Here is a 13,666-nt window from a genome sequence, read left to right on the forward strand (position 1 = left end):
CTACTGAACTGAAGACCAACAAATTGTAGTATTAATCCATGGAACGCCTTGATTGGTCAGGTAGTGACCAGACACTCGTCGCACCGAGTGTCATCAAGACCCAGCCCTTTCGCGCCACCGCTAGCTATTTGCGCTCATAATAACGGCTGTGAAAATAATAACTAAAATATTTTGGATTGATTTAACAACGCTACCGTTAGCACTTAGATTTACCATTTGCGTTAGTTAAAATAGAGCCCGTAATGTTAATGTCCCTCCTACAACGACAAAAGTACTTTAATGTATTTTTTTTGTTTTTCCTAAGAAACATTTGTAATTGAAATGCTGTAGAATTCCATTTATTCCCATAGAAACAGCTCCTTCTAGGAAATGCCAATCTGGCTGACCGGTGGTTTCAAAGCCTCTCATTGGCCAATACATGGCATCAGTAATCCAGGGTTTATATACCTAATTGGTCTCAACTCATTTCTGTTTTCAGGGTTATTTGTCTTCCCTGAACATGAAAGCCTTCTCTTACATCAACCTGGATGGAGTTGTAACAGGCATGTATAGTGTATTTGATTTCTGTACACAGAATGCGTTGTTTGGGTTTGTGCCAATGACAGTTTACAGTTGCAAAGGTTATACATTGAAAACCTAAAGTAATGAGGTGAAATGGTTTCCTCTTGAATTGTACAATGTTTCTCTCCCCAGGTTTCCCAACATTCAAAGCCTCGGCCAGCCCTTTAATGAACACACTCATCCAGAGAACGCTACGGGAGGTTAGTTTCACGTAGCAGCAGATCATCTGACCGGATTTCTCGTTTCATTATGAAGCAGTGTCCTTGATGTTTTGAAACCTGTGCTGCTCTTCTCTACAGGTGAACACTCTCAGTGACTCCGGTTCACTCTACTCTGCAGTCCCCGGGCTCAACTGGGAGGCAGCAGTGTAAGTGGGACTTGGTAGCATTTGGGAAGATCATAACAGTGTGTGGCTCAACGTGTCAAATGTTTTATTCTAAAGCAGATCCCACATTGAAGTTTAATTGAATCGCTTATAGAATTAGGGAACATTTTTCACCACCATATTTGTATGATTGTGTAGTCATGTATTTTGTGTTGTTTATATTTTAACAGCATGGAGCCTCTGAGGCTAAATGATCCCGCTTATCCCTTCATCACCTTCTCCGGCATCCCATCCGTCTCATTCCGTTTCACCACAGAGGTCAGTTTGTGAAAAGTGCCTTTACAAGGCCTACATAATGTTCTCAGCAGTACATCACGATACACATAGAAATAGTAATTTTAGAACCCTTATACTCAACTGGCAGACCGCGGTACGGAACCGGACCCACAACAGGGTCAATATGGGCCGCGACCCTGGTATCATATAAATGGACGAATGTGTTGAAATGCAGGTCATTTAACTTTAAAACGGCAACATTTTCAGTCTGTCAGCAACAGGGGTGTGAACAGTTTACATGGGTTGCAAGGTGGGTGGGTGGGGTTTGTTACTACTCTGATGAATGACAATATCCAGCCGGACCTTTCGCCATCTAGGAAATTTGTGTAACCAGACCTTCTCAAATAGTACTTGCGTACCCCTGTTATAGAAGGTCTTCCTCAGACCTGGAGAATCAGGTCCTGTCAGGGAAGCATTCCAAATCCTCTGATCCAAGATGGCCCCCGGGAACCACAACAATTAGGTCCTTGATCCCATTCCTGTCAGATTCCACTGTTCGTTCCTTCAGGCTTTGCATTAAAAATATCTGGTGTAATATGACCGATAACTCTCTCTTTCTATGACAATATAGCAAATGTTTTTGCTACTACCTCATTATTTTATGAACCCAGTTTTCCCTCCACATTTTAAGTAATACCAGTCATTGTTTAGCATTCGGTTTCTACCTGTAATTGTTGACATTCTTTCCCCTTTAACCACCATGTGTCTCAGGGTGAGGAATACCCATACCTCGGGACACTGGATGATACACGCGCCAAGCTGTATGGTGCCACGTCCAACCAGGTAGCCAAGCTGGCGGTGTCCGCAGGGCAGTTCGCCGGGAGAATAGCCCTGCGGCTGGTCCACGACCACCTGCTGCGCCTGGATGTGGAGAAATACACCCGCCAGATCCGCACCCATGTGTTCGCCATTAACTCCAAGATCAAAACGGTGCAGAGTGTAAGTTGAGTCCGATCTGCTTAATTTCAGCGCAGTGCAGAGTTGCTCAGCGAGTAAGGACATGTGAACTTGATGGCAGAATTATAATTTTAAGTTTAGTTTTCCTGTCTTGTTTTCCTTTCTCCATGTCTACCCGTCTAGGATTTTGTTTTGTGCGTTGTTTAATCTGTCTCAAAGTGACCTCTCTTTGATCCCGGTGCTTGTTTTGTCTATGTTCTCATTTCTCCTTTGATCTTAATTTTGTTATCTCCAGATGCAGCCCCAGCTGTTGCCTAAGTCGCTGTCTGTCCAGTGGCTGATGTCTGCGACGGGCTCCTACAGCCGAGCCGCCAGTAGCCTGGCCACTGAAATCGATAATAGTAACCTGGAGGACGCAGAGCTGTGCCGGAACATCAACGACCGCATCATGAGTGTGCGTGCCTTTAAGTGTTGCCGTTTGAGATTATTTTGTTGTTGTTATTGGACTGCGTACGGCAGGGTTACGGTGCCTTCATGGGGTGTGAACACGTTCTGATTTTTTTTTCCCCACATCCTGTTACAAAGTGTGATTAAAATTTTTTTTTTTTTTTTTTTTTTTTGAGCAGCAGTACAGAAGCATCGCTAGCCCGGCACATTAGACTGCACATTCCCCACTCTCCAGATGCGCAACTAAATTAGTTTGTTTTCTTCTACTTAAAAAAAAAAAGTATTCTGATGTGATTTAAGCATTGAAATGGACTCAGAACATCAAATTTAGTTGTTTCTCTTTTGAACAATTTGAAATTTTGAAAAAAATTAAAACATAATTTGGGAAAATATAAAATTGAATTTTGGGAGGGCCCACCTTAGTGCACTACTGTATCGTGTAAGGACCTGGGGAAGAGTTTCAGAGGAGAAAAGCTAAAAGAAAAGTGTTTCAATTTTATTTTAAAGTCTCTCTCTAGAAAAGGTTTAGACCCCTGCTGTAACACAACAAATGTGTGTGGGGGGGGGGGTCAAGGGGTGTGAATACTTTCTGAAGGCACGGTGGATGTCATGTACATCGGGATTGGGGTCCATTTTAAATTCCAGTCAATTCAGGAGGTGAACCTGATTCCACTGAAGAATATGTCAATTGAAATGTGTGTACTTCCTGAATTGCCTGGAACTGAAATGGAATTGACCTATCCTGATGTACACATGTTCCTTTTGAAAGTATTTTGAATAATGATGACACCAATAGGGAGACTGGATTACAGCCTAATTTAAAAAATAAATTACATTTAATTGCCTCCACACATGGTTCATCCAAAAAGTTTTGGGACACTAAAGTCCCAGCTGACCCACTGCACTGAGACTAGGAAACACTGAGAAATCCAAGATAATCGAATTTCAATAAGAATTTCTCTACGGCTGCCCATGCTTTCCACCTGGCTTCCAGCTCTGCAGCAACTGGCCCAAGCCTCCCCCTCGCTTCTCCTTCACCCAAATCCAGACAGCTGATGTTCTGAAAGAGATGCAAGATCTGGATTTCCTACAAATCAGCTGGGCTAGACAATCTGGACCCCCTCTTCCTAAAATTATCCGCCGCCATTGTTGTAACTCCTATTACTAGCCTGTTCAACCTCTTTCGTATAGTCTAAGATTCCTAAAGATTGGAAAGCTGCTGCGGTCATCCCCCTCTCCAAAGGGGGAGACACTCTAGACCCAAACTGTTATAGACCTATATCCATCCTGCCCTGCCTTTCTAAAGTCTTTGAAAGCCAAGTGAACAAACAGATCACCAACCATTTTGAATCCCACCGTACCTTCTCAGTGTGTCAAATCGGAGGGCCTGTTGTCCGGACCTCTGGCAGTCTCTAATGGGGGTGCTAGAGGGTTCAATTCTCGGGCCAACTCTCTTCTCAATGATGTCGCTCTTTCTGCGGGTGATTCTTTGATCCACCTCTATGCAGACGACACCATTCTGTATACATCTGGCCCTTGGACACTGTGTTAACAAACCTCCAAATGAGCGTCCATTCCATACAACACTCCTTCCGTGGCCTCCAACTGCTCTTAAATGCATGCTCTTCAACCGATTGCTGCCCACCCGACTGGCATCACTGCTCTGGACGGTTCTGATTTAGAATATTCTGACAACTCTAAATACCTAGGGGTCTGGTTAGCCTGTAAACTCTCCTTCCAGACTCACATTAAGCATCTCCAATCCAAGTTAAACCTAGAATCGAGCTTCCTATTTCGCAACAGTCTCCTTCACTCATGCTGCCAAATATACCCTCGTAAAACGGACTATCCTACCGATCCTTGACTTCGGCAATGTAATTTACAAAATAGCCTCCAACACTCTACTCAGCAAACTGGATGTAGTCTATCACAGTGCCATATGTTTTGTTACCAAAGCCCCATGTACTACCTTCCACTGCGACCTGTATGCTCTCGTTGGCTGGTCCTCACTACATTTTCGTTGCCAAACCCACTGGCGCCAGGTCATCTAAGTCTTTGCTAGCTAAAGCTCCGCCTTATCTCAGCTCACTGGTCTCTATAGCAACACCCACCCGTAGCACGCACTCCAGCAGGTATATTTCACTGGTCATCCCGAAAGCCAACACCTACTTTGGCCGCCTTTCCTTCCAGTTCTCTGCTGCCAATGACTGGAACGAATTGCAAAAACCACTGAAGTTGGAGACTTATCTCTCTCACTAACTTGAAGCGTCAGCTGTCAGAGCAGCTTACTCTCTGCAGCTGTACACAGCCCATCTGTAAATAGCCCATCCAACTACCTACTTCATCCCAATATTTGTTTTAGTTTTTCTGTTCTTCTGCACACCAGTATTTCTACTTGCACATCCTCATCTGTACATATATCACTCGTGTAAATTGTAGTTGCTTCGCCTATTGCATTACCTCCTTACTTCATTTGCACACACTGTATACAGATATTTTTTTTGTGTTACTGACAGTACGTTTGTTTATCCCATGTGTAACTCTTTTTGTGTAACTGTTTTTGTTGCACTGCTTTGCTTTATCTTGACCAGATCGCAGTTGTAAATGAGAACTTGTTCTCAACTGGCCTACCTGGTTAAATAAAGTTGAAATAATACATTTAATTTAAAAAGAAAAAGTGTAACCTTGGGTACACACGGCTCATCGTGTCACCTTGGGTGTAGGACGATACTGACACATTTTAAACACTTCTGTTTTTATTTACCTTACTTTCCTCTTCCTCCTGTAGGTGGAGAGGGACTTCCTGTCGCCATACGTGTCTCCCAGAGAGACCCCGTTCCGCCACATCCTGGTGGGCTCCGGCTCCCACACCCTGAAGGCTCTGTCGGACCACCTTGACGCCCTGCAGATTGACCACTCAGACGCCAACGCTGATCTGTTCCGGATTCAGTTTGCTTTGGCAACCTGGACCATCCAGGGCTGCGCCAACTCACTGGCGGGGGAAGTCTGGTCCACAGATAACATGATCTAAGCCGGTCTCGACATGTCCTATTAAACAAAACCCCCAATATAGCCATCGCTCAAGGCACCCTCAGTTAGGTTCAACCATTCAGGAAAATTAAATGGAAGTGTTCTGTATCGATATCAATAACTCAACCTCCTCTTTTTGTTTCATATGCATCGCAACTCATCAGTACTATATGCTGTACTTTACCTTCTGCACAAGGCCCCAAAAAATAACACTTAAATTCAACTGCCTTAAATTTCACTTGTTTGTGAAATTAGTGAAAAGCCATTTATCACTCTTGCGAGGAAAAAAAATGAAATGCATTTCTTAACGCCGTATTTGAATTTATATTGGTGCTAAATACGAATGACTAATGGCCTACAAATGTCACAGTACTTACTAGTATGGCAATAACGCAGTTTTGGCCCAATATCCAAGGTCACAAACACCTAAATTGTGTGTATAAACTCAAGAGGTACTTTGCGATTCAAACAAAGGTTATTATGGTACTATTACCACCCATGAACAAAATTACAAAAATATTTTTTACAATCCGAGACCGCTGTTATTTCTACACTGTTACTTTACATTGGATTCAAACCTGGGCTGTTTTTTATAGAGATTAAGGTGCTGAAAACTTTAGAACGAGACCTGGTTTGAGAGCTGTTGCCAAATGGGTTTAAATGTACATTCAGTTCAGAAAGTAACACAGAATAGATCGTTATCAATAAAAGGTCACAATATTGGATTCGCCTGCTTGGCGGCGAGGAGACCACCGCTCTGCTAAAACCAGGGGCAACTGCGTGCCCTATTTTCAAGGGATTGTTAAATCAATTTAACTATTTGGTTGTAATATAATCCCCCTCCTTTAAGAGCATAGTCAGAATTTACAAAAAGTACTTTTTTTTCTTCTCCCTTTCAACCAATTGAGCACATTTTAACTCTGTTTTCATACAACATGGAACTGCATGCTTTTCATGATCAGTAAACGTAATTTCAGATACGTGAGGGCAAGCCTCTCAATATTGGCCACCATTAATTGGATATTTTAAGTGCTAAAAAAAAGTTAACCACTCATTCTTATGTTGTTAAGGTTAATTTCCCCATCTTTTGTGGGGTCTCCTTGTCAAGCAGCAGAAGGGTACATTTGCAGATGTAATGTTTACGTTGCAAGCTACCGGTCGGAGGTTTGTACAGTTGGCTAAATATATATATTTAGGAAAGGGCTAAACACACACACACACACACACGTGTGTGTGTGTGTGTTTTAGCTCTTTCCTAAAGCCTAATCTCTGAAGTAAGCTAAATGAGTTTTAGCTAGCTACATGCCAAATGGCTAGGCTACCTTCCCTCACGTATCTTAAACGACATGATACATGGATGTTTACTTACAATGAAAAGCATGCAGTGTCTGCTAAATGTGCAATAATCGCAAATGTAGTGTTCTGACTATGCTCTTCAAGAAGTGATGGTATTAAAAACCTAAATAGTTATAATATTGATTTAACAATTCCCTTAAACGGCACATATAGTCAATGGTTTTAGCGACGCTGCAGTCAAATCCAACTATTGATAACGACTTGTTGACCCTTCACTGAGCCCCGCCTGCCTTGTTTACTGTTGCCACCGGGAAGCCCAATTCTCCATTCAACCACTGGCGAAATCTCCTCACAAAGATCTCAAACTGTTTTCGAATACACAATGAAATTAGACAGACTGACTGTGACTACCCCTTGCTAATCAGGAAGCTCTCGGGTATGTTGTGGTTGCCTGCCATTACAATTGCTTCAGGGGGAACCTGGTAAAAAAAATGTTTGTTCTTTAGCTAGCCACTGAATGGCTTTGAAATCGTTGTCGGCATGCAGTTAAAGCTATAACCACTTTTGGCGCTAACTAGTGCCCTCAAACCATATCCTGATGTCGACAGTAGTATAAGCTAAAAGCCAAGCTAGCTAGCTAACGTTAGCTAACATTTTGTTTGCTAGTTTAGCTAGCTCTGTCGCTGACCACCACAGCGACAGAGCTAGCTAAACTAGCAAAAAAATGTATGTAATTTTGGATTTAAAAAAATACTCCAACAGGGTCTATATTTCAGGAATCACAGTAGCAAGTATTCCTGGTGCATATTTCAAATATTTATCCATTTTAATAAAGTTTGAAAAACTATTTTTTGCCATAGATGGGTTGGCGTGGCTTAGCGAAGGGTCATTTGAACCATGTAAAGTGAGACCATCTAACCTAGTTACTGATGTTCAGTTGTCCTGAGACCTAAAGGCTCAAGCCCTTTGTTTTTTTTTTACGCCTCAAGCAACATGTACCTTACACCACGCTTGTGAGCTCTTTCAAAATGGCCTCCTGCTGACATGAATACAATAGCGAGGACTTTTAAACCTGGGGCGAAAGGGTCTTCACCACATGGCACTGAAAAGGTCTATTTATTTCCTTGTTTATTTATCAGTGACAGGGTTCACTATAAATGGTGTTTTTTTTTAAAACTACTTTTTAAACATGTATAATTATCGGGAGCAGTGTCTTCCATAATTATGACAGTAATACTGTCGAAATGACAAAGCAGCATCTGCTATGGAAGTGTACCTGTCAGACCAACTTACCCATACTAGAGACCAGCCCATACTTCAGTCCATTCAGTCACCTAATTCACAACCGACTGCAGGTTCTGCGAGTTAGCCGTTAATATATTCCCGAATTACATCTCAAACCGATGTTCAAAATACATTGAAAGCAGCACAACCAAAGTTTGTTTCCTAAAAAATAATAATAATTGAACCGTTATTTCACTAGGCAATCAGTTAAGAAAAAAGTACTATTCATAATGACGGCCTACCCCGGCCAAACACTAATGACGCTGGGCCAATTGTGCGCCACCCTATGGGACTCCCAATCACGGCCTGTTGCGATACAGCCTTGAATCGAACCAGGGTCTGTAGTGACACCTCTAGCACAGAGAAGTAGTACCTTAGGCCGCTGCGCCACTCAAGAGCCCAAATTGCCTTTTTAGATTAACACAAAACTCAAGGCGGTTTCTAGTACAGGTCTCTTGGTGAATGTACACTTTCTCATCCTGAAACATTATCGGGAGCAGTGTCTTCCATAATGTGAAGAAGAAGGTAGTTTTTGTCTACCAGCGTGTCCGTATCGGAGGCAGTGACCTCCATATTTCACTGTAGGGTGGATGTGATTTATTATCGGGAACAGTGTTTCCCATAATGTTGTGTATATAATGTCTGCGTCCGCATCTTTTGCGGTGCTTGCCGTTCCCTGTCATGTTGTCGCAACCCCCTATAACCGTGTCACTCTGTAGTCAGCTAGTATTTGATTTCTACCAGGTGCTGTTCTTCCTCTTGTTGACCATCCATAAGGAATTGATAGTGTGAACCTGAAACGTCCATTGATTGGGTTAAAATGTTAAAGCTGAGACTGACTGACTGATGTCGTCAAAAGGGTTTAATGTTTTTCACAAAAGATTGAGACCTGGATCTTATTTCCTGTATGATTCTGTTCGTACGACAATATCTGTTACACTTAACATAAAGCCTGCACTGAAGTATAATGCTTTATTACTTATAAGCCTGTATGAGCCATTTTATAATGTCTTATTCTAAGACTTATAAGATGCTTTCTCTTTGTCTGACTTTTTGTCCGGATCATTTATGAAACCAATCAGAAAACATTCTTATGACAAGTCTTACAATGCATTATAACCACTGCAGGCTTTCAATAAAGTGTTACCAAGTTATATATTTTTTCTTATTCTCCTTTTTTTTGGGTTGCTGTACATTCTGTTCTCGTTAGGGGCTTAGGCTATCTGTGCCTTGTTATGTTGTGAATGGTAATTAATGTAGAGAAATCCTGGCGTAATGAAGTCTTCTCTGTGGTGTATATTGTTTTTGCTTTATCAATACTTTGCAGACGTCGTAGTTCTTGATTTAAGATGTGTGAGTATACTTTGGATGCGTTTTGAAAGTCTCATTTTGTTAGCTTAAAGCTAGAATCCGCTGTTGATACAATAACAAAGGGTAACTTTTTTTTGTCCTTCAGCCAACTTTGTTTTCCTTTTACTCTGTGTTAGTAGAAATGCTGGGGGATGGGCCTAGAGAAATGAAACCACTCTCAAATTGACAGAGCTATTGATCCAAGGACGGACATCTATCAAACTCATTCCGTGGAGGCCCACGTGTCTGCAGGTTTCCGCTCCACACTTGTACTTGATTGATTGAATTAAGGTCGCTAATTAGTAAAACTCACATCACCTGGTTATCTAGTACTAAATTGAAACAAAAAACCCGCAGATCTGCCCTCTGTGGAATGAGTTTGACACCCCTGATTCATGATATCAAAATTAGTTTTAACCATGTTTTGAGGCTATACAGTATTTGACATTTTCTTTGTTTTACATTGGAGTGAAACAAGCTTATTTTGGGTCCAGATGGGGTACGCCAGTTGAACTAAGCTCATTAAAAAGGCATTCATCATTGATATTCTTGAAGATTCAATTGATGTGTATATACCATTAAAAAAAATTAAGTCCAAAATGGATGTAGCAACTGCGGATTACAGCGTTAAGCCATTGCGTTAAGTCATTGTTTTTGAGAGAAGGTTACCCTATACTATTACACTCATAGGTTATAAACAGGCTTAATTATGACTGATGGAAATTAACATGAATATTTGAAAAAATGTCTAGAACAACTTCCTAACTTACACAGCAGACAAAGAATTTCTTTAAACGTTTTTTTATTTGTTTACGGGACACAATTTACTGATCATATAAATATTAGACCATCAGACACGTCTGCTCGACAGGTAGACCTGAGTTGTCATGTCACATTGGCAGAGTCAAAATTCCATGAACCAAATTGTCAGGGATTACCACACTGAAATGGCTATTTACCTGCATTAGTTAGACTTGGCAGTTTACATTTGACCACTCTAAACTGGAAAGAATGCTACAATCAGATTATTCACTATGTTAATTTAAAGCTAAAGTATTGGCCAAACTGTGATGCCCCACAAAGGTGTAATTGGTGTATTGATTGTTGAGTTATGATCGAAAACGTCCTACAATGTATGTTTTTGAGGATTGGATTAAATCGCTTCCCTTTGGTGGGTACTTAAATAAAAAAGCCTGGAAAAACAATATGTAGCATATTTTGAAAAGACGACTTATTGGATGTTGGCATTTCTTTTGTTTAGGACTACGCTAAATTGCTTGTCTCCTGTGTTTGCTGCAATAAATCATTACACAGGTGTTTTGTTGGTTTTTCGGGGGGGGTAAAATTTCAAGAATGTACCGGTAACACATTACTGTCTGAAAGGGAATGGGTAAAATATGGTTGACGACAGGACAAGGAGACCAATGTCAGTGTAGTAAAAAATAATTGGAAGAGGGGTTTGATTTTTAAAACAAAAATAATTGGAGTGTTGCTTTTCATCATGGAAGCTGTTTGACAAAATATAGTGACAACTACACTGAACAGAAGCATAAACGCATCACGATACAATTCTACAGGTGTCTCAAGTTTTGAGGGTGCGTGCAATAGGAAAGCTGACTGCAGGAATGTCCACCAGAGCTGTTGCCAGAGAATTCTACCATAAGCTACCTCAATTGTTTTGAGAATTTGTCAGTATGTCGAACCGGCCTCACAACTGCAGATGGTGTCGTGTGGGCGAGAGGTTTGCTGATGTCAAGGCTGTGAACAGTGTGACCCATGGTGACAGTGGGGTTATGGTATAGGCAGGCATAAGCCATGGACAAAGAACACAATTGCATTTTTTATCAATGGCAATTTGAATGCACCAAAATACTGTGACGAGATCTTGAGGCCCATTTTTTTTTAAGGTATCTGTGACCAACAGATGCATATCTGTATTCCCACTTATGTGATATCCTGATATCCATAGATTAGGGCCTAATGCATTTATTTCAATTGACTGATTTGCTCATATGAACTGTAACTCAGAAAAATCTATGAAATTGTTGCATGTTGCTTTTATATTTTTGTTCAGTATAATCACATTACTATATTCCCATCTACTCAATGTAGGGGGGAAGTAGTGTAATGGGGGGCCCCTACAGCAGAGGCTGCTGGGAGGAGCTATATGAGGACGGGCTCATTTTAATGGTTGGAATGGAGTCATTGGAATGGTATCAAATATATGGAAACCACATGTTTGGATCCGTTCCATGAATTCCAGTCCAGTCATTACAATGAACCCGTCACTAATCCAGCCCTGCTAGCCCATGTGGGACACAAACACAGACCACTCTAACATGAACGGACACACACACACACAGAGAGACAGGGGTGTTAACTGGGCAGGAGCAGCCTGTGCACGCTATGGTCCTACAAAACTGGAGATGCCCACTTCAGTCCTTTACAATTTTCATCTTCATATTGCATGGCCCTGCAGTTTCATTTACTGTCATTATAGCACCACTTGATGGCGACAGAGAACAACACAACATACAAGGGAAACTACATGCAGCAAAGCAGTGACAGCCATCTCTTCAAAATACGGGAGCCTCAGTACAACCAACACATGCTCTTTCTACACGTTTTATTTACAGTATTACACATCTGTGAAACCCCTATTACAGCTTGCGATGAAGTCGATACTGTCTTTCATATATACATATTTTTTTAAACACTGGCTGTGCATGACAGCAAAGTCAGACACCAAATAAAAATTAAATAATTTGCATTCAGCATGTTTTGTATTTGGAAGTGCAGTCGCAGTCAAATGTATTTTCAATGGTGCAAGTACGTTTAGCTCGGTACTTGACCAAGTTCAGGTTCAAAATGTGAGTTAGGGACATGTGCCTTTAAGAGTGGGTTGACGGCATAAACGCATAGGGAAAAAAAGCAGGGTTGAGTGGATGACGTCTGCTCGAGCCGACGCAAGCAACGCTAGAATATGGTCAATTGAGAATAGAAGAATAAAAACAAAATTAGCGACCCATGTTAAGTTTTCATAAGGAATTGGAGAGTTTTAACGACAGAGGCAGCCAAACACGCCTCGCCAGGGAGCAATGCCGTGAGAGAGAGAGAGAGGAGCAGAGATCTACAGGTAGTTTAACGTTTTATTAGTTGTATGTAATGAAGTTGTATGCACAGAATACACATGGTAACGTTATAACGTTATACACCGTCCAACGAAATGCCTTCTCGACAATGCAACAACAATAAGAAATAATGAAAGATAAAGAATACGAACACAAAGTAAATGTCTCAGTAGAATATAATATATATTTTTAGCATGAATATAATACAGGAAGGCACAATTTATAGTTCAATATTTACACCTTTTGGGGATTGGGGGGGGGGGGGGTTGGGGTGCAAGTGTTTAAATTCTGCAGAATTTAACAATAATAAATAAACAGATGTGTGTGTGTGTGTGTGTGTGTGTGTGCGTACACATGAGTGAGTGAGTGCATGTGTGCTGAGGTGCAGGTGGTCAGTCCAGTTCAAGTGTTCAGCATTCTGACGGCTTGTAGATAGAAACTGTCTCTGAGCTTGTTGGTATCAGACCTCAGGCTCCGTCTGATACAGTCTGACCGACTGCAAGGGAATGAACAGCTCGTAGCTGGGGCTGTGTGGTGTCCTTGATGATGCAGTGGGACTCCTTCAGGCACCGGTTTGAGTACATGGATGGGTCGGAGGATGGTCCCAGTGATGTACCGGGACCAGTGGGCCATCCTTTACCACCCGCTGGAGGGCCTTGCGGTCGTGGACAGAGCAATTATCGTAAAGGCTGTGATGCAACCTGTCAGGACGCTCTCGATGGTGCAGTGGCGGTAGGCTGTGAGGCGAGCAATGCAGTGTGTGGTCAGAACAACAATGCATATGAGAACCTGGCGGGGAGTTTAAATAATTGTCTAATTGCCATTCTAAGTCTTTGACAATTGACACCATCTTGTCTACTTGATAACTGTCAAGGCGGGAAAAGCGATATTATATATATATATATATTTTATATACTGTAAACTGAAGAAAAATATAAACGCAACATGTAACAATTTCAACGATTTTACTGAGTTACAGTAAAAGGCGGTCTTCTGGTCAGACTACGGA

The 13,666-nt window shown here is 41.6% G+C and overlaps 2 protein-coding genes across 2 annotated transcripts in view; both read left to right on the forward strand.

Moving 5' to 3' along the window:
- LOC135558377 (transferrin receptor protein 1-like) overlaps positions 1–10,842 on the forward strand; it is a 35,214-nt gene extending 24,372 nt beyond the window's left edge. Inside the window, exons 12-18 of the mRNA XM_064992136.1 lie at positions 479–542; positions 694–761; positions 861–928; positions 1,117–1,204; positions 1,934–2,161; positions 2,415–2,573; positions 5,355–10,842. Of these exons, the coding sequence (XP_064848208.1) occupies positions 479–542; positions 694–761; positions 861–928; positions 1,117–1,204; positions 1,934–2,161; positions 2,415–2,573; positions 5,355–5,597 (918 nt within the window). The 3' untranslated portion in view covers positions 5,598–10,842. The remainder of the gene's footprint in view (positions 1–478; positions 543–693; positions 762–860; positions 929–1,116; positions 1,205–1,933; positions 2,162–2,414; positions 2,574–5,354) is intronic.
- Positions 10,843–12,417: 1,575 nt separating this feature from the next.
- The window catches only part of LOC135558376 (activated CDC42 kinase 1-like), a 130,606-nt gene continuing 129,357 nt past the window's right edge, over positions 12,418–13,666 (forward strand). Inside the window, exon 1 of the mRNA XM_064992135.1 lies at positions 12,418–12,662. The gene's annotated coding sequence lies outside the window, so the exon portion shown is untranslated. The remainder of the gene's footprint in view (positions 12,663–13,666) is intronic.

Source organism: Oncorhynchus masou, chromosome 17, assembly GCF_036934945.1.
Source record: "Oncorhynchus masou masou isolate Uvic2021 chromosome 17, UVic_Omas_1.1, whole genome shotgun sequence".
NCBI classification, from domain to species: domain Eukaryota; kingdom Metazoa; phylum Chordata; class Actinopteri; order Salmoniformes; family Salmonidae; genus Oncorhynchus; species Oncorhynchus masou.